This window comes from Centruroides sculpturatus, unplaced genomic scaffold (assembly GCF_000671375.1).
Source record: "Centruroides sculpturatus isolate CEXI.00-Female unplaced genomic scaffold, Cexi_2.0 scaffold466, whole genome shotgun sequence".
Classification (NCBI taxonomy): Eukaryota; Metazoa; Arthropoda; class Arachnida; order Scorpiones; family Buthidae; genus Centruroides; species Centruroides sculpturatus.
In genome coordinates this window covers 164212-186508 of record NW_019384737.1, presented here as the reverse complement: position 1 = coordinate 186508, position 22297 = coordinate 164212, and the positions used below count along the sequence as shown (strand labels likewise).

The 22297-nt window shown below is 37.6% G+C and overlaps 2 protein-coding genes across 3 annotated transcripts in view; both read left to right on the top strand.

Moving 5' to 3' along the window:
• Positions 1 to 1577, top strand: part of LOC111628290 (GTP-binding protein 2-like) — a 66640-nt gene extending 65063 nt beyond the window's left edge. For both annotated transcript variants that reach the window (XM_023372044.1, XM_023372045.1), the window contains exon 7: positions 610 to 1577. In XM_023372044.1, the coding sequence (XP_023227812.1) occupies positions 610 to 1185 (576 nt within the window). In that variant the 3' untranslated portion in view covers positions 1186 to 1577. The remainder of the gene's footprint in view (positions 1 to 609) is intronic.
• Positions 1578 to 9716: 8139 nt separating this feature from the next.
• LOC111628288 (Y+L amino acid transporter 2-like) overlaps positions 9717 to 22297 on the top strand; it is a 24010-nt gene continuing 11429 nt past the window's right edge. The window contains exons 1-3 of the mRNA XM_023372042.1: positions 9717 to 10489; positions 15413 to 15538; positions 17155 to 17248. Of these exons, the coding sequence (XP_023227810.1) occupies positions 9970 to 10489; positions 15413 to 15538; positions 17155 to 17248 (740 nt within the window). The 5' untranslated portion in view covers positions 9717 to 9969. The remainder of the gene's footprint in view (positions 10490 to 15412; positions 15539 to 17154; positions 17249 to 22297) is intronic.

The window sequence follows — 22297 nt, the reverse complement described above, 5'->3', positions numbered from 1 at the left end:
GTTATAGGGGGTCGATTGTACTACTATAGTTTAGTAATTAGTAAATTTATATCTCATTTTTCAGATTTAATTTTAAATTCTGTTAGAGTTATATGCATATTTATTAAGTATATAATAAGTATTGTAATCATCAGAAATTTGTAAAATGACCTGCAAATATTCCTATTTATTTACTTTTAAAAAATCTGATTTCATAGTTGATTATAAGAACGGTAGTTTTTCGACTCTCGGTGGGATGTAACACACACACTACACTATTGTACACATCACACATTACCCAGCGTACAGTGTATTAACTCCTGCAAACAGCCGAAAAATTACCGCTGGTATATTCACCTAAATTGACAGAAGAACATAAAACACCTTACCGATCTTATTGCGTGTTTTTAAACAGAATATTTTATTATAAATAGGGAAATTCTCCCTGTATAAATATTTTTTATTTTTCTCCGTAGAGATTTCGAGACTTTCGAAATGCTACTACGAATTTCATCATTTCCCCTTTTCTATTATCATTTTCAGATGCAAATTCCTTCTCGTTAATTGTATTTAATCACAGGAAACAAAGTGTATCACTTACTCATACGTTACTTTCTTTTTCATTTGTAGATCGACGAGACCTTCAGGGTGCCGGAAGTGGGAATAGTAGTGGGAGGATTACTGACCAAAGGAATGATTCGCGAAGGAGACCAGTACCTGGTGGGCCCCGCCGACGACGGAAGCTTCTATCCCGTCAGGGTCAGTTCCCTCCACCGACACAAGGTGCCCTGCCGGGTGGTCAGGGCCTGCGAGAGCGCCACCCTGGCCCTGAGTAATCCCGAAACCATAACGCTCCGTCGAGGCATGGTTCTGACCACCAAAGATTCGCTTCCACCCATCTGCGTGTATTTCCAGGCGCGAATCCACGTGCTCTTTCATTCCACCATGATATATTCGGGCTTTCAAGCCACCGTGCACATAGGAAACGTGCGCCAGACCGCCACCGTCATAGCCATTATGGGCAAGCAAGGAATAGCAACCAACGAAACGGCATCCGTGATGTTTAAATTCATGAAACAACCGGAATGCGTTCATCCCGGTTCCAGGCTGTTATTTCGCGAAGGTCACACCAAGGGCATAGGTCGGGTCACTCAGGTTTTCGCTTTCGATGACGGCAAACCTCTGCGCGAGGAAAGAGTGTCTTAAACGGAGCACGCCACACCATCTCTTACTCGGTATACAGTATACATAAATATATATATATATAATACGTTTTAACAATGTCTACACGTTGAACAAATTTCGTTTCGCCCTCTACTCCCTGTTAATTTGGATTTTATCACGCTTTTAAACCGTGTACAGTTAGTTGGATGAATTTCCTACCTGTATATATTTATTTTTAGTATCCGAATTTGTAATGAGGGTGCCCATCGACGATCGCACCTTGTTTACGTTCTTCGAAACCAAAATTATGTAAATAACTATATATATATACACACACACACACACTTCTATTGTTTTATAAAATTCGTCGTCATAGAGCTATATAAATGTGATTACCGTCTTTCTTTTTAAATTAAAGAAATGTTGAATTAAAATTAAATTTCATTGTGGTAAATTTTCACGTGATCATTAATGAACTTTTCTAACGGTCGATGCAAAATTATGTACCGTAGGCCTTCGGTTTTACCAACCTCGATATAACGGGTCTCGAAAACAATGGAGAGCCTGCTCGAAGGGTTGGTACCAAAGCTTTTCCTCACAGACAACGTTGCTGAAATTGTCGCGACAGTGTCAGACTTGGATCGTTAGCGCGGTATTCGGAGTTTTCAGAATGTACGTAGTACCCGTGTTATTTTACAATGTCGGATTTTTTGGGTAATGATTTGATTAATCAGTAGTTTTAAACGAGATTTTCAGTTTGTATTACTAAGATGCTGTGGAAACTTTCCCACGGCTCATCTTGTATCGAAGTAACCTCTTTGTAATGCGAGACACGAACGAAAGCTAACGTAACACGTCATACAGTAGTACAGTACGTCGTCGTCTCGAGATGTCAGGGCGCAAACTTTGCAGGCCCCCGCTAAAGATGAGTCCAAAAAAAACTTGCGTACGTAAATATAACTTCTATTTAGCGCCACCACTTGTTTGCCTCCGAAGTTGGCGCTAAACATAAGGATCTTAAAACAATAAGAATTGTATATTATATATTGTTTCAATGCAAAATCATTCGGAAGGATTTATGAAGAAGAACCGTTTACGAGAATGTCGCTATATCGTGGTTTAACTGCATTCCATTCTACTGTGTAGGCCTAGATCCTTCGCCATTTTGGTTCCGTAGCTCTTCGTTCCTGCATAATAATTCATTCAAAGCCGTAATACCGGTTTAAACAAAAGGAAAATCGATTTTAAAAAGTTAAATACGAAACATTTAAATATTTCTAGCAGATTTTAACGTTGAGCATTGTTTTAAGTCCATCTTCTAGAAACATTTTATCATCGTAAGTAAATATCAATAACGTTCGTATCATTTATTTTGCCAAAGATTATCGTTTTGTTTAACAAAGATTAAGTCTCTTCTCTGTTTTGTGACGTCACAAGCTTTTATCTGTTCGATTGGCATTTCTTCGTTACGATTTCGACCCCAAGGACTTTCGATCCCTGTTCTATTCGTGTGTCTTTGCATCCTCTTTCGAATCTCAATATCGAGAGCCCACGCTGGTCGAGAGAGCGAATTATATAAACGGGTGAAGAGGTTTGTGTATTAAACCCGTTTGCACCTATAATAATTAAAAATATAAAAAGTTTTTAATAATAAAATATAGTGATATGGCGCCAAACGCAGTTTTAAATGCCGCCGGGAAAGTTAAGCAACTCGTTGCTGGATTTTTTTTAAATTACAAAAATGAGTCCCGGAACAGAACACCGTCGATGAAAATGTTACATTTTGAGGTACATTAACAGGCCTCTTAGGGATTGTTTACGTGCCACAATGGCGGCAAAAGGGACGAGGCTCGATGCATTCGTACTTGAAAACTTCCAAGACGAATCTGACTCGAACCTGGACAAGAGTGACCAGTGAATTTAGACAGGTCCTACGGTTGTTAGTGTTTAAATTACGATAAAATTAGCGTACGAGAAAATGTATAAAACTAAGTTGTATTATTCACAGATGTCTTTTGTTACGATAGCCTTATCATCAAGGTTCAAGAAGAATTGAGCTGGACCTCAGCCTCTAAAAAGCCTTGATGACGAACGACTCGTAAGAAAAACCTACAGCAACCTGGGCCTCATTAACTCATAGGCATACCCATCCGTCCTCGGGCCTGGAGTTAGGGCCTTCATCGCTGCTCATTACTAAGATTATGGCCCAAAGACCGAACGGTTAAGACGCTAACCTATAGTTGTGGAGACTCAGGTTCCAATCCGGAGGGGAATTTTTCATGGGATAAAATAATGCAATAATTAATAGTAATTAATGATTGAAAAATATTGTGTGCCGATTTTCTTGTCCCGATTTATCTTCTTCGTCGTCTCATTTAGTGGCGCAACTAACAGGCCCGCAAGGTCTGTGATGAGAGTGGGCTTCGATGTCAGATTCGGCAGAATTCCTGCATTTGGCCTCCCACCTCAGTTACCCTACTATCATTCCATTCTAATAAGCCCACTAGTGACCGCGTGGATAAAACTACCAAACGGTGGTGAATCTCATTGCCTGACTAATGAGCTTAGAGCATAAGTTTGCGTGTCTGACGCCTAAATAGAGGATCTTCCTAATTTAGATGAGACATCTCGCTTGGCGGATTACTCTAGTGTTGCGTTATATTAGCCTATTAGTCAAACCAAATCAATTCCTAATTAATTCGGGTCAGTCCGAGTCTTTCATCTTTGTGCATGTTTCCTATTGTGTTCTCTTGCTTTATTGGCTGTTCTAGTAGTGTTTTCTTGGCACGTCCCTCGCCTTTATCCATTTTATACGTCCAAACCACTCTAAATATGTCTTTTGTCATTCTCTTCATTCAAAAAATAAAAATTCTAATCGCGATTCCGGATAGAAGAGAATACAAAATGTAAACAGAGAAATGATTGAACCATTTTTTTACATCATAATCTTATGATTCTAATAAAAATCCACACACTATAACAACGAGACTTATTTATTTCATCTTTCTATTCATCTGTTTCTTCGAGAGTGCAAAGCATAACCTCTAATCTCTAAAGAAATTCACAGTCGAAACTGTTGTGTGATCGGATGGTGTGTCGAATATTTAGTTAATTTATTATTGGAATCATTCATTGATGCAATTAACATCGAGAGAATACACCAGGCATGTCATTTACATAGACAGGCCTGATCGGAACTTCGGAAGCCTTTCGGAACCAAGGAAACTCGAGGAGGACATCAAAAGGCGGCCAGCTATTAATGAAGACATGACACTACTACAAAATGTAGGACACGTTATCGGTAATTGAAACAAAGTCACTTCACGTGTACAACACCTAAATGAGTGCTAGTTTCCCACAGAAATCTAAAAAGTCCTCCGTGAGGCATCCTCTTGGCAGGCCTCTCACGCGTTACATTATCTTATTCCCTCGAACCAAACTTACACAGCCGATGAGTAACGAGGCCCGAAATATCCGAGTCGGTCCATCCACGAAAATTTACAGGATTTGACCCGAAGCAATTAACAGACGGAAGAACCACCGCCCAGAAGTTCGTTTTCACAGGTAAATAATTCGCCATGTTTAATAACTGACGTGGTATGGACTATAGATGACTCGAATTGTAAACCATGAAAACATTATTTTGACAAAAATCAAGATGGCTGCCACGAACCTATATTTGTAAGACTTTAATACTGAAGAATGTGTGTCATCGGCTATCTTCCATGTAATTATGTGTAAAATCAGCTACAATTTTAAGACAATTCTGATTTATATAGCGTGTAGTGTATACAAACAGCAAGATAGAACCGTCTCCTTCGAAAGCGTAAATCGCGTAAACCCGACCTCCAACGATTAAATATAATAAAGTACACTCGTGTCCTCAATTGTGCACTCGTGCACAATAATCCACTCGTGTCCTCAATTATGCAATACACAGATTTCAGCACTAGGGGTAGCTATGGAACTTGGATCCACATGTAAATCAAGGACACGAATAGTAACACCTGAATAGAACCAGTTTCCATAAAAAGTCCTTAACAGATCGCCCAAGTATCGCGTTGGCTAGACAAATAAACCAATCGATTCATTCCTACGAGCTAGAATATACTACATAGAGTGGTTGTAGCGACGCCATGTTGGAAGAAAAATATATATACACGTCCGCCATTTTATTTTTAGTCAATTGTGTTGTGTAAAGGCAACGAGCTGGAATATTCTAACTCGTGTAAAAGTGTGCAAAAGAAAGAGAGTTTTAAAACAATTCACTTTATTTCGCCTATTTAACAATGCATTTCGTATTGGTAATTTTCCAATCCCTCTTCGGACTCAGGGCTTAAGTGTCTAATTAGTTCCTTATTACCTGGTATAGACTTCGATGTTTTGACTTAAATTAAAATGGCGGTCGATAGTATCCGTCGTTGCCACCAAGAGCGCTGTAACCATAACCACATCCACCCCATGTGGTATATTCTAGTTCGTTGATTCATTCGTTACAAATGAAGTTTTCACTCGACAATAGATACGGTGAATTGTTGTGTGACGATCCCCCGACTTTACTTTATTATTTCATTTATGTAATATTAATTTCGAGTAATATTTGCTCGTTTTCGGGTGGATAAAACTTCAGCGGTGTGCTGTGACATTTGATGATATACCAGTAAATTCCTGTCTGTTGGTTTGTTATAAATCTACTCGCGATTGACATAATGGGAAGAGGGAGGCCTTGGCACAAGGCAACGCAACAAGTGGGCAGTGTGGCAAACGGGGTGCCTCCCGGAACTTTTATAAAGAAAACTCTCGGTCAAGTACGAACCCGCCACCTATTGTTCAGCGGTTTTAATCACTAGTTCAATGGTGGGCTGAAAAAACAATGAATATTTTGCTTTAATTAGTAAATTATTCATTCAAAGAACGTATTTTCAGTTCGAATTTCAGCAACTCCAATTTAAGTAGAAGATAAGGAATGAAACAAGAAGAAATAATACTTAATTGGATAGACTTTGAGTAGACCTTGACACAGAAAAGTTTAACAGTTCCCCCAACTCGATTATCGAGTGTGGCATAAAAAGGCGAGTCGAAATTTTCGATTTCATAAGAATAAAAGTATTATTTAATCGAAATTTTTTAGAGAAATTCATCAGATAAACCTCTTATCTCTTCCTAGAAAAACGGGGATTTGTTTATATAAAAAAGGATCAATCGTCGACCAGATAAGGACTCTTCTTTGCCGTGATGAAACGTAACTTATTATGTCATCGTTGGAAGATCTTAAATAAATATAAAATATTTAAAAAAATATTTAAAATATCCTTAAAGAAACATTGTTTCGAAACAGAAGCCCGCAGACATCTTTCAATACGAATCTAATTGTCCATTGATACTGTAATTTACGGGTCATTCCGTCCCGCAAATAGATAATAATGAAGTCATTTTTTACCCGGCTTAAAATGAATAATTATCACCACAATATGTTACTTCATCACCAGTCAACAACTGTCCTTGAGTCGATTTTTTTTTAAAGATTTTAATCGCGGGCTGAAAAACAGGTTTGTAGACGATGTAAAGCGGGTTTATCGATGTTCCTTCAAAAAATTCCCTTTGCTCTTCGTATCTGTGGGGGCCCGGAAATTGGCAACACTTAAATTTATCTTGGTATCTGAGATAAACTAAGATGGCGGCGCCCCCGCTTGTTCCGGAAGTACACGTGATAAATCAGTCGCGCCCCCTTATACACCTCTCGGTGCCCCTTACCTGTCCCACATTTGTGCCTCTGGATCCGGGCATCTTCTCTATAGGCTTTACTGCAGGCCGTATTAATAATACAGTCGACCCTCTATAACACTGTTGAAAATTCCGTTTTATATGAATTCCATGTTGTACGAGTTACTTAGATTTTACAAATACGTGTGCCGGGTTGTGAACGGCTCACGTATTTGTAAAATCTAAGTGACTCGTACAACATGGAATTCATATAAAACGGAAAAATCAACAGTATCATAGGGGGTCGACTGTAATTGCCCAATCAATCCTCGATAATTTAATGGCTGCACGAAGGGCCTTTTCCTATACGTGTATTCTTCCTCTCGTAATACCATAAATTAACCCTTCGTTGCGGGCATGCCAATCCACCATGATGTAAAAAAGGGCCCTCTTAGTACCCACGGGACGGGAAAAGGGCCCAGTCGTACGAGTAATGCGTAACAAATTAAATTATTGGTTTTTTTTGGAGGTTTCGCGTAGGGCGCGAATTTCTATAATCTGGTGAGTACCGGTACATTCAGTCAAATTCCCTAAAAATTTAGTGTATTTCATTCGCAATTATTTAATTAATAACCTATATAGGCCTATAAAAGTCCCCGAAGAATGTCCGCCGTTTAGAGGTGGCCGTCATTAGAGGTTTCGGTCGTAATTCCTTAACAATTATTTTAATAATTTAAAATTCTACAAATCGTTACATTAGCAAATTTTTTAGGTTTCTCGAAATCCATTTTGCAACCGTAAACGGGGGGGGGGAGAAAAATACATATCGGGGCCCCGCAATAAATTATTATATTAATTAAAAGAAATAAAGGGGCCTCTACTTCTCGAGATCCAGGAAAACTCGCTCCTTTTTCACCAGGATAAGACGTAGAAACAGAACGCGATTTAAGCATAGGGCCTAAAAGAGGCCCGTATTATTAATTTTTCTAAGGGTAGAGCCAGGCCCTAGGTTATCTGTAAATAAAGCTCGGCACGGGAGCCTCGCGACTGTTATCCATTTAGAAACCTTATCCGAAGGTTATCGGTATGTTAAAATAACTATAAAAATCGATATATTTATAGAATAATAATAATAAAAAAAAACACTTCGTCACCCATCAAACCCACTTTCCACGGGAGCACGATCGATAACACCCATCATCCATTCAATTACTCGTGTCGTAAGAGAGAGTCAGGCGAGTTATCGTATAGCCTGGTGTTTGTAACACAGTGAGTGAACCGTGGCTCAGACGAAATAAAAACAAGAGGCAGGCCATCGACGTAATTAATGACAACTCCTGTCCAAATATTAGTAATCGTTGGTGTATCTTGTTACAATTAAGGAAATGAAATTTAATGTGACGTTTGCGAAATCGCCCGAAGAAAATTCCGAGAAGATTCGTTCCGTTTCTGATTAATCCGTGCGGAAGTTTTTATCAATCGGTGGCTAGAAAATCACTTATTTAGCATTTAATACGCCGTCGGGGCCCTAGATTTATAATTATCGAACCCCCTAATAGTGTCCGGAAAGGCCAGAGCCAGCTTTTTCCCATTATCGAGTTCTTTCTGGTGTCTAGCGAGGCCCTATTCAGCTTTGTAACGTTATCGAACCTTTTTTTTGTGACTAGGGAGGCCCTATTCGGTTTTGTAACGTTATCGAACCCTTTCTGGTGTCTAGCGAGGCCCTATTCAGCTTTGTAACGTTATCGAACCTTTTTTTGTGACTAGGGAGGCCCTATTCAGCTTTGTAACATTATCGAATCCTTTTTTGTAAGTAGGGAGGCCCTATTCAGCTTTGTAATGTTATCGAACCCTTTCTGATGTCTAGCGAGGCCCTATTCAGCTTTGTAACCTTTCTGGTGTTCGGGGAGGCCCTAGCCAGCTTTATACCATCGGGAATTTAATATCGAGAGAGACACGAATAACTTATCATATTGAGGCCTCCCGATACACAATAAGTAGTATTAAAAATTACATATTTTTAAAATAAAAGATAAGATCTTTTTCCGTTAAAACACGAGAAATTCAAAACAATGAATAATCAATAATAAATATTTTTCAGGCATCCCGCGGCGCCGGTGGTCCCCCGAGGGGGTCAGAGGTCCCGCCCGCCTCAATATTTAGTACAGTACAGAAATAATAATTCGAAATTCAAGATATTATTTACTCGCGTAATTAAACACCTCGAATCGTCGGAAATTACGAAATTTATTATTAATTAATCAACAGAAGCGAACGGTAAACACACATACCACGTGTTTCGGATCTAGTTTCCATAAGACCCACCACCATTTCGTTCGATTCTACCATAAGACAAAACAAATAGGGAGCAGTCACGTGCAGAGCGACAACCTTCTTTCTCGGAAGGGAGGTAGGAAATTCGCTCTAACTCCCTATCACAAATAGGAAAACACAAAGAAAACAATTTCTAGTGTTTTATTCACACCCCATTACGTTTATTAATTAAATAAGCGTGTTTTTTTCTCTCTCTCTCTCTTCGCGGATTGCCTCGGTCTATTGACAAATTCGTTCCGTATTTTTTAAATAGATAAATAAATAAAAATCGATACGTCACAGGAGGTAATTGTTTTCGAATTTAAAACAATTTAACCTATTTAACCCCGTCACACAGGGTTAAATTGTTTCGTTTACGTGAATAAACACCACGTTTACGACACTTCCTTACGTCCTGTGTCTTCTTCTATTGGGCGGTAACGCATGTAAATCGACACTACTGGGGGGTGATGAGACGTGGGCGATTTGCATGAGCGGGCGACCTTCGACCTTTCCTAAAATACTCGCATCCCGGAGAAAAATCGTTAATTTGTTGGGAAAATACGAGGCATACGAAACTGCACGAGCGGTTGCATCATCCCCTTATTGTACGCTCGAGCAATTTAATAGAGAAGAAACTGCGCCTGTGCCAAGGGCCCGTTACCAATGGCGTGGTCGGTGTCGGAATGGACATGCGCAGTGGATGGAAGTTGCCGGTAAGATAGACTACAGCTCGCGAGCCGGTAGAAAAGCGCGTGGGATTTAGCGCTAGTCGTCACGCTAGTCGTAGGGCCTCACCGAAAGAGAATTATGGCGCAAAATTCCCAATACGATGAAGTTCCTCAGCAGGAATTAAAGAAGTTGTCGCCCAGGCAACAGGAAGATGGCGTGGCACAGAAGATCAAGCCGGAATCGGATGTGATATGCCTGCAACCGAAAATGGGACTGCTGAATGGCATAACGGTCATCGTGGGTAGTATTATCGGTTCTGGTATATTCGTGTCGCCCAAAGGTGTGCTGTTGGGTACGGGCAGCGTGGGCATGTCCCTGGTGGTCTGGATGGTTTCCGGTGTCTTCTCCATGATCGGCGCCTACTGTTACGCCGAATTGGGTTGCATGATCACCAAAACCGGCGCCGATTATGCCTACATCATGGAGGCTTTCGGGCCCTTCGTGGCTTTCCTTCGTCTGTGGGTGGAATGCATGATCGTCAGGCCCTGCTCGCAGGCCATCGTCGCCCTCACCTTCTCCTTCTACGTTCTCAGGCCCATCTTTCCCGATTGCGAGCCTCCGGACGAAGCCATCAGGTTCTTAGCCTGCATATGCATCTGTAAGTATTAATTAAATTCTTAAAATACAATTAAACTCGCGATAAATATCGACGTAAGTTATCCTCCACCTTTACGTTAGTCACGTGACTGGGTACATTCTACCGGGGCCCTAAAGCCGCCCATTAAATTAATCTATTAAAGGAAGCGAATATCGTTTAGGGGGCTGGGAAATTCGCTTCTTTAGCCTTTCCCCGCAGGCACCCTCCGATTTATAACGTAATCGGGGGTGCACCGGGGGAGGGGAGTGAGGAATACCCCCCCGAAATCTTTAGTTTAGTAATGGGTTTTTATGGGAAAATTTACAATTTCTGGTCAGAAAAATCACTGGTTTAAGCCGACCCCCCGCTGCGGAACTTCACTTCCTGTGACCTTGACACCGAACTTTTCTGTACAAACCCGCGATATGACACCCAAACAATTATAGTAGAGGACGTTCGAGTCAAACACAGCCCGGGGCTATCACAATATAAACAACAGATTCTGTATTGTATATATCCTTTATCTTAATTTATCGGGACGAAATCAGTGCCTAATAACACGAGAGTGATGCTACGACCTTTTTAAACTACGTCATTAACGACATCACACGGACACGCGGGTCATTATCCAATTAATACGGAGCGCTTCCCCTGCAGTTGTGTGTGTCTGTTTATCGGCCGTAAAATCTTTTCTTTTCGTCAATCGTGCGCTTCCTTTTTTCTTTTTTCCTTAAATTGAAATCTGCGCGGCTGCCGAGTGAATATTTCCGACGTATTTTCTTAGCAATTAATGTATAATTTGGGCAGGTGTTGTCGCACGCGGCGACATATGGCTCGACAGATGTTGCTTTCCTACCATTGTACAGAAGCTCCTGCAAAAATTTCCCGTTTTAATTCAAGTTTTCTGTAAAATTCTATTGTTTTAATACGAATCTCCTGTAAAATCCTACCGATTTGGCACTCATCTCTTGTTGAATCCTACCGATTTTCTGTAAGATCCTACTGTTTTCCTGTTAAGTCCAAACGATTTGGCACTCTTCTCTTGTTGAATCCTACCGATTTTCTGTAAGATCCTACTGTTTTCCTGTTAAGTCCAAACGATTTGGCACTCTTCTCTTGTTGAATCCTACCGTTTTCCTGTAAAAATCCACCGTTTTTAACATACATTTCAATGCAATATCTTTCCTAGATTTATGTAGGAAAGCGTTTCCGTTCTATTTATTTTGCTTAATCATCCCGAAACTCCTGAAGGATAAACGGATGAATTTCTTTCTTATTCCACATCACCGTCCACTAATCTGTGTGCAGAGACCAGGGACGTTAACTCTCGTGTCCATGATGATTAACCGTGCATTAAGATGATTTTACGCCTTTCACGTCCAATCAAATACTTCAGTTAAACCTACTTTATGATGATGATTTTTAAAAAGTGCAAGCTCCGTTTAACTTGAAAGTCTTTCGACGTTGGCCCGTGTTTTTTGTAAATGTTTTCGTAAAATTTGGGAGGATGGGGTGGTCCGAAACTCGATTAACCGTGTTGCGGTGTTTGTAATGTAAGTAAAACCCTTCGGGCGTAGACGTAATCGGTCGAACAACCCCCGAAGTCCGTTGTTTGGGGGTTATTTTGTACGCATTTTTCCTTCCCTAAAATGTGGTCGCCGTTTAGAGGTTGCCGCTACCGGAGGTTCGACTGTGTTATCAATTATCAAAGGTCGCTTTGATCTTTTCAAAGGATGAAAAAGTTCTGGTCTTTCGACACGGATCGATCGGTCTCGATCAAAGAGACGATCGATAGAGCTTTTGGGCGCATTTCTTTTTTTTTTGTTTTCGTGTAATGTTATCGCTTTGGGACGTCTTAAAAGTGACCGAAAATGAATTAAAAATCCCAATTACTTACGTTAAAAGCGGGTATTAGTAAATACAGCGATCGAAATAATACACTACACCTTTTCTTTTTTGTATCAATAAGCGAGCCGCAAAATAAATCGTGAGTCATGCCTTGTTTGCTGTTGATTTTGCTCTCGAGAAGGACACTTAATGGGGGGTGGGAGAAAGCCAAAAATAATAAGGTTTACGTGCCTCGAAATAGCTTTCTTAAAGAGGGTGATAACGATTTATAACGTAGTGTATACCCCGATATAACGTCGCAATAAATATTCTAATACGTAATTTGTCTAACAAAATGAGGCCTGAGGGGAGTTTTATTACCCGCAGGCCTGATTACTTTTGTTAGCACCAACGAATTTTTAACGATGTAGTATTATATAGATTCGAGTTCACGTTTAAATTTAAGTGTATTGAACTGGGTGTGACGACGACTGGTCTGGGGATGATGTCATATTAAGCGTGAATTTCCGGTTCCCACTGGACAGGTTTGATTCCGGAACCCCTTTTAAAGCGTATTTTTAAAAAAGATCTTTTTTCCCGACAGGTTTTTATCTGCGTTCTAAATTAAACACATAAAAATTTTAGTGTTTTAGACGGCAGACTTTTAAGTAATGGTCGTAAACGTGCACGCATTAACGGGGGAAAAATTTCATTTATTCCCGTCATTATGGCGAATAATATTCTTTCATATTCCCTGGTGTATTCCCTATTGTACTGTATACGTCCTTCTTTTAAATGGCCTTGTATTCTTTAAGTTATATTGTGGGTTGATGTAATATTAACCTTATTAACGGTTCTTTCTGCTCTACTTGTTATTAATTTACAATTGAAAGAAGGAAAAGAACACCTTAAATTTACTCTACTCTTCTTACTATTGTTCTTATACACGAGTAGAAAACACAGACCTCGATTTACCGCTTATGAAAACGGTACTAAACCGACTGGAAGCCTTCAAATAAAAATAATGAGACTGGCGTTATATCGAGGATTGAGCCGTGTAATTTCACGAGACTAATTTAGGGCCTTTGGCAATAAATAGCCGTATTAACCGGCCATTAAAAACTCGATGGCTGTAATTTCACTGTGTTTAAAGAGAAGAAACAAAGGATGTGTGAGGCGAAGACACATAAATCTTGTGTCGAAAAGTTCATCAGCTGAAGGCCCTACGATAAATGCCGGCGCTGTATTTCACTTCTAGATGTGTGTGTAGTGTGGAAAGACGATGATGACCGGTTAACGACCCGATGACTCAAACACGATGATAATAAATAGACAATAGTGCGAAAGAAGACAACAAAATAACAAGTCAACGTTACGCTCCGTCAATAAAATCTCCCCGTAACGACAAAAAAAAAGAATTTTTTTAACGCCCATTTTCTTGCCAAATTCTCGTTGCAATGGGCGAAAATTGGTAGGTTTAAGGACCTTTTTTCTTTCTTTCTTTCTTTCTTCCTTTGTATTTCTAGTGTGACTTTTAAACAGTACTTTAATCCCGTGATCCTTGACACGAATATCAATGTACAGACCTTCTAGAATATCTTGTAGAATGTCTGTCCGAGTTGGCTTTGAGATACCTGCGTGGGCACGAAACCGGAGACACCTCGTCTCACCTGAAACACGTGCGTTAATATCGTGTTACCTTTTAAAAGATCCACCAATTCACTCGATATTGCGCTCTCGTGCGAGGTTTTACTTTAATGGGCCAAAATACATTCCGGATGCTAATTAAACCGGCAGACATCTTTTTTTTTTGGGCAATTAAATTAACCCTGTTTACTCATTTTAGATAAGATAAGGATAAAATAACCAAAAAAGTATGCGGATCGCATTACTCGCATCAAAGTCCTCGTGTAATAACACTTGGCCTAACCCATATTTAAACTCGGGCTGGCCCAAAAGTCGGTTGACGCCAATTATTCGTTACGAAACTACACGGGTTAACTGATTTACGGTCCACCCTCTTTTATTAATGTATTTCACTCGTAAATTATTATTATTATTATTATCATCAACACTCGGCCATTTTTCCATTATCAATACGAGGAATTCGATATATATTTCATTCCCGTCATCGGAAGCGACCAAGGACGTCACCGAGGAAACCGGAAGAACGGAATCTAGGAGAAACCATCTTGAAAATTATAATTTTTTTTTTTTTTTTTTTTAGGGAAATTTCGTCAAAAGTTTCCCTCTCGCGTGGATTTCGGTTAATTACGTCGTAGATGCTATAATTGCCTCCTTTCTTTAAACACTACTATCCTAGTCACGTGACTATAAACTGTGCCAATTTGTCTTCGCTCGTATCTATCGAAGACTAAAAGTCGGGTCGTTGACTGTAGCTAGTTTCCGCGTTGCTGGCGTTACAGAATCTTTTTACTATCCTACACCCGGTTAGGTTATTGTTTTTACCGGAAGACACCACCAAAAAAATTCACAATAAAAAAAAAAGTAACCTTCGACACCCCTCGCACGCCGAGACGTAAAAGGGTAAACCACACATAAACACGCACAAAATACGTACTTACTTTTTCAAACCCTACGTAAGGGGTGGTCTAAAAGTCGGTTAACCGTTAAAACCTAGCGAAATTCACCGATTGCATCCGGTTAACCGCGCTCTCTGACACGTTTCCAAAGTAAATTACTTCGGAAGAGACGGCGATTTAGCTTCTTCCACGGTTAATCGATATTCGGGCCACCCCCCCCCCCCGTAATATTTTAAAATATTTCTTACAGAGTTCATCCCTCATCCCAAAGCGTAAACCTTAAATAGGTCATCGGTCGAGTTCACATCCACCATTTTCTCACTCCAGTCGAATATCGATTTCTAGATAAGTGTCCGGATAACCTTTTAATAATTTTCCTCCCTTTTTAAATAATAATATCACCCCCGTTTGAGGTTCCTAATGCGTCATTTTAAGACTTTCATTCGTAAACAACCCTTTATTCGTGAATAAACCGTCCCAAAATAGAAACTCTACTCTATTCTAAAAATGGAATATAATAACCCTTCTGTTGTAATTAAATTAAAATTTCTTTTGTTCTTTCTCACCCCCTCAGGTCTTCTAACTTTCGTCAATTGTTGGGACGTCAAATGGGCCACAAGAGTCCAAGACATATTCACTTACGGAAAATTGGGCGCTCTAGTTATGATCATAGTAACCGGCCTGGTCATGCTGGGGAAGGGTAAGTAATCATATATATTGTTCGGCACGCGCTGTATTGTTTTTGTAGTGTTCGTGGATGCGAGAAGAATCGATACTTTAACTATTTTCGCAGTAGTTTTTTCCGGATCAACACATCTATTTCGGGAATATACGCAGTTTCGGTTGCAGGTGTGATCGGTGTGGTGTATTAAAAACCACACGAGAGATCGAAGCCGTAAAAGTACTCTCCCCCCACACACACACTTAATGGCGTTCTCTGATAATTTGCCAGATGGCAAACTAATAAATTAATTTAACAATAAGGCTTTAAGTGTGGAGACGTGTCAAACAATGGAGCGTAGTAAGAGACTGCCGGGTGGCAGCAATCGTCGATAAGTCAGCCATTGATGAAGAAAATGGGTTATATCGAAGGCACCGGTTGACATTTTCAGACGCCCACGGAAAAGATGTCGTCTACGTAGGCGTATAGGAGGGAGGGAGAGTGATTTTCTATAATAGATAGCAATATTATAATTAAAAACTTATTAACGTTGCCAGGCCTTAGCGTAATAGAACCCATAATAAAATATGTGGTATGGTATGTGTGGTTAAACACCACGATCGATATTGTCTGTATCGATGATGTAATCCGAACGTATGTAGCTGTAATTTATAAAATATAATGTACAGTACAATGGCTACGTAACGTAAAGAGTCCCCCATTAGATTTGCCTAACGAACGAAATTTACGTCAGAATTACGTAACCCATTGTTTTTTTGTGTGTGTGTGTGTGCCGTTAAATCGATCATGGTGGTAAAATGAGGTTATTTAGAGCGTACCGTAAGTGGGTTTCGTCACATTATCTAAATTGAAAGTTCGATTATAATTAAGAGAAGCCGATACGACCTAAATAGGGGGATGTTCGAGTGTCTTCCTCATCTGGCACGACGTTTAAGTTCACGAACTCTCTCTCTTTCTCTCTACATTCATCCTTGCATTGTCTCAAGGTTGAGTCACTTGCGCAAGTGAAAAGATTCAATGCCAAATACCAGTCGTAAAGTTCGAAATTTTAGAAAGAATTGTCTCCTTTCCGAATTTGGCGAGATTGCGTTTTACGAGAAACACCAGAAATGCCAATAACCGTAAGTTCTGGTCGTTCACTGGGGCCTCTCGAAGGTCGACAGATGCTCCAGACACTACTTTTAGAGGCCCACGTTACGTTAAAGGAAAACGGAGTTTTTTTTTAAAATTGCATTTGTTTTTAAATAATAAAATTACGTTTTACTTAAATGGTGGAGAGCCCTATTTAAGAGGTCCACCGGTGGCTAAATAAGGCCCAGTTTCAGGTAGAAAATCCTCCAGGAAGTATCTCCTCCTTGGCACGCGGCCCGCGTACCGCTCTTCCTTATCCCGTAGATCAAACCCGTCTCTCCTTTTAATATTCGAGGGCCTTTCAAACATCAGGTCCCAGCTAAATGCGGGCCTTACTGATATCCCCGTTATGTCGAGAACTAATTTTTTTTTTCCCCATAGAAAAGTATCGTAATATAGAAACGCGAAGTACGAGTTAAGTTACTGTTACTCACCGCGGCCCTAGAGGCCTTCCCCGAATGAGGCCCCTTCCGAAATATTCTAACATCGAATTAATTTTCTAGGAAACGTCGGACACTTCAATTTCGACGACACGGAGTCGGACATTACGAAGATAGCCCTGTCGTTCTATTCTGGATTGTTTGCTTATAACGGATGGTGAGGACCTATTTTTAATACTTAATTCTCGTTATTGTTATTGCTTGTCTTCTAATTTAGTATATTATACCTTCTATTTTTGTATAAGAAACTGTTAATCCACAATATTTACCATAATGATGATAATTCGTGGATGATTTAACGACCGAACTAAGCACTCGGTGTATAAAAATCGATTAATACATCCTTCTCGTAGACGTGTCCTATTTAAATACCCACATACCATATGTGTTCTAATTGATTTAACAATAGAACCGTTAAACGAAAAAATAAAATCCCTCTCTCCGGCGAAATAAACCATTATTTAGCTGGAAAAGAAAGGGATTTTTACGTCGTTTTAAAAGAATTTTTCTTCTGTTAAAAGACAATACGCCAAGTGTTCGAAATATATCAGTCTGCAAGGTCGTAATTGCTCGTACTTTTCTCGTTTTCTCGAAATATCCGACGCACAGACAGACGTACAGATATTCGGTGATACACGCTTTATTTATAGAGACGTGTGTGTCATTCATAGTGTTCGTGTAGTGTATTACGTACCAATGTGGAACAATTGTAAATTTTAAAGTAATTTAAAAGAATTGGATGAAAAAATTCTATCTTAAACACAATGAAAACGTAAATTTTTCGCACGTTCCCGTGTTAAAGAATCGCGTGCCCATTAAAATTTGTCCAAAGTGGTATACGTAAAAGATCGGAAATGGCCTCCAAAATCGGGGGGGGAAGGCAAAGAATGGTAGGAAAAAAAAATCAATTACTCGATGCCATTGTAGAAGAAAAGACGTGGGAATCTGTTACTTGGCCTTGGTACAGTACCTCTGTGTCTCGACAGGAAGTGATAGGCGCAGGGTGCCATAAATTGAACAGCGGGTTCTTCGGGTCAATTGTAGTCAAAAATTATCCAATAAATATCTAACTTAACCTTAATTTTACATAAATTTATGGGTGTTAAAAGTGGGTAGCTGTTAGTGACGATTAATTGAATTGCTCCATGGACACGTGCGAATTTTATCGGCTTTTTTTAATATTTAAAAGTAGTTTATTTCTGGTGTATTTTAATTACTTACAGACACAACTACTGTGTTTTTACTATTGGAATTTTTAAATGGAGGAAACAGTGTTGAAAATAGCCTTATGGATTCTACTTTTCTGTGTATTAATCAATGGAATTTTTGAAATTTCACTGTTTTTAGCTGGTTTTCCGCTTTGATAAGTCACTAATTTAGAACAGATGCTGCAAAAAACCTGTAAAATTTTTATTATGAGAGGAGTTATTCTAAGAATTTAGGATAATTATTTTAGCTAATATCCTGCAGGATAGAATATCATTTCTTTTTTTTTTTANATTTAGAACAGATGCTGCAAAAAACCTGTAAAATTTTTATTATGAGAGGAGTTATTCTAAGAATTTAGGATAATTATTTTAGCTAATATCCTGCAGGATAGAATATCATTTCTTTTTTTTTTTAATTGTTTTTTGAATGAACAGCTGCAAAGGATAAAAAGTTAGTTCTTCTAGAAAGAAGACCTAAAGAAAATTTTTAAATTTTATTAAATTAAATGTTTTTATAAAAATTCAAGAATTTCATATATGGAAAAGTACAAATTACATGTATAATAATATACTAGGCTATACCTATAAAAATATCATTTAAAAATAGATAAAAGTAATATTGGGAGGTGTAAAACATTAATTTATTATAGCTTATGTTCGAGTAAATGTCGAACAAAAACAAAGTAACATTTCGTATAAACAATCATTTGTTCTTTAAACAAACTGATAAACTACCAACACCTTTTTTTTTCATATTTATTGTAGTTTTCCCAAGGTCTTGTTGCATAAAACACTTATAGCCATTACCGGCTTTATGAGTTAGGAATTACAAGCGTGTGGTATCATATAAACGGTTTTGTAACAAGCTATGGATACTTGTAACTTGTAATTTTTCTGCGGTGGGTTTGATGCCCTCCGTACGGGTGGCCGGGGACGGGGCCCGACCCCGACGTATCCGAGACGGTTCATCCGCGAAAAATTCCCTTAGTTGCTTGTCCGACTTTAACTTCTGGGTTTCTTATATCGCCCTAACTGTCCCCGCCGTCCAGACATCTATATACTGTATATACAGTTGTTAGAAAAATCTACAGAATGGCCATATTAATATGGGATTCTCATCTTGTTATTATTCATTACTAATATTTTTGTTCTATAGATAGGGCCTATATCTGTAGAATGCCTCCTAGAGAAATTGGGTGGGAGCTAATGTGTTTAAAATGACCTCGAGTACTACCCGGGTCCTATATCGGTGGGACGACAAGTTTTCCTTTCCACTACAGTATTTCCTTTGGAACTAGTGATTAGAATGGCAGAGAAAAGTATGAGTGAATTGGAGATAAAATGAAGTTAATAGAGCCAGATGTATAGACCACCTGTTAATAATTTGGAAAGACAATAGTGGAATCAGATCTGTGGAAGTAACAGTAAACTCATTGCAACAAATTAATAAAAAAAAATTTTAACTGTATAACAGTATCATTTTTTTGAATTGTAATAATAAATATAACAGAAAAAAAATAATGAAATTTACACATTAAATTTAGACATTAATAAATGCTTGAATCATATTTTTACTAAGATATTTTTAAAATCATTCTATTTAATTACATATTGTGAACGTGGAATTATAATTCAGAGAATGTTTTAGTTTAAAAAAAAAAAGCTAAATAATTATAAAAATTATCTGAATACATTTATATTTTACCCACTGTGGAAACGGTTATTTACGGCAGTTGTTGGCGTATCGTTGCAATGCATCGGGTTTTAGTACAGATGTGTTTATATTTATGGAAACGGTTGGATCATTCTATTTAATTATGCAATATTTAATGACATGCCATATTTAATAATTTTATACTTATATTCTGTATATATATTTCTTGTTTTTTCTGCAAAAATTCCTGTAAAGTTTTTAAAACTTCACTACATTTGTTTTCATTCTATCTACAATACTTAAAAATAAGTGAAAAAGTAAATTTAAAACTTGATAAACAAATCTCCAAAGTGACTAAGAGTCTGGAAGAACAAAAGAGAATTACAAATACACATATAACATAATGTTAAACTTTTAACATTAACTGATATCGTAGTAGTGATTCAGATAAGACACATGTAGCCAATCTTACAGTATTGTATTATGGTGCCGAGCTAGTACCGTGTACTTTTTGTTTGCCGAAAGCATCCGAGGCAATTATTGATATTCTTACTATTGTGAAATATATTTGAAACTGCCGAGCAATGCATAATTAGTAGTTAAAGAAACATATTTAATGTTTAGTTGAAACTGTATTTAATAATTGTGTATAGAATAGAGACTAAAGAACTGGAATAATTAAGTTAAAGAAATATCGGTTAATGAAGAGAAATCTATAATGTTAAAATTATATTTACTTTCTTTTTTATGAGGATTTTGTCTTCGGCACTTCCAAATCGCCCTACATTAGCACTGCAATGGCTAACTTACAGAAGTCATTAAACCTATCTTTTACCAAAGCCATTTTAAACAGTTTTACTAGGCAATGTACCTAAAACATACTAAAAAATTGTAGTATATCAACGGCAAAGAAATGAATAAATTAATGCTTTACAAAATAGCATACATTATCTTATTTAACTGTTATAAAAGTATATAAAAGTGTGATCGGTTATTTGAAATTTTTCCACCCTAATTATTTCGATAATTGACACTCGACTGTGTTTACTTAATTAATATTTTTATTTTATTATAATTTTTTGTACTGGAGTCACAAAAAATATGTTCAGAATGAAAAAAACCTTTAAAGTTACATAATGATAAAACTGAAACAACATAACTGTTATTATTTGTGTACAATATGTTATATTATTTTTAAGGAATAATATTATTACTATTTTTTTTGAAAATTGATAAGCCATATATTGGTGTGTGTGTTGTTCTAATAACATAATTTTTGCTAATTTGTAACTCTTTACCACAAACATAAAAACTTAAGAGTATGCTATATAAGGCAACAGAAAAATATTTATTTTCAGAAATGTTTTCTTTAAGAAAGTCAAAAACATTTCTGAGAAATAAATATTGTTTTAATTGCCTTAAATAAGCAATATACACATAAGTTTTGATATATAAAACTTTTTCAATCAAATATATTAGCTTGAAATATACACACTTGAGAAAAATTTTCTTTTATGGATGTAGAATCAGTCAATAACTAGCAAATAAAATATTATTTCTATTAAAATAAAGTAGTTCAATAATGAATTTTAGTTCTTTTATTATTTTTGTTTATTAAACAGATTATACTAATAAATAACATGACTATATTAATGTGTATATCTAAAATTATTATATACAACTTCATTACAACATGTCTTCTATGTAAAAATAATCAAAGTTCCAGCTTTGAATGTCCACCGAACACTGAAATAGTAGCAGAATAGGCTAGACTCGAAGACCCAGGATAGCTGACAAATCATTAAACTGTTCCTAGTAGTCAAATGATCTTGTTGCAAATTGCCTTAAGCAAAAATGCTATCCCATTAAAAGGTCTTTATATCCTGTTTTTCTTACGCTATCGCACGGTTGGTGGTCAATGGGTTTTGTTTGTTTTAGAAAGCTGTGCAGTTCTGCTATTGTTGTCCGTGTTTTGTCTGCGGGGATGGACGATTGTTTTTAGACTCTTTGTTTGCTTAATTTGTGTAAGAGAAAAGGGAAAGGGGCAATAACTTTTGCTATTTACATATAGTTGTTTAATTTGGCATTTCAATATATATCCTTTTTAATTTTATCAATTACATTTTGACTATCGCTCTTGGCAGTTTGTTCCAAATATCTGTGCATTGTAGATATTTCAAGTTTATTTGGATTATTTTTATTTTAAATGACGTTTAATACAGAATGTATCAAAATAGGAAATGTTGTCGTAATTACCTTTTACAAATATCCTGTCAGTTTACATAAGAAATTCAGAAATTTCCTGTTATTTAATTTATATATAACTTAATTTATATATATATAT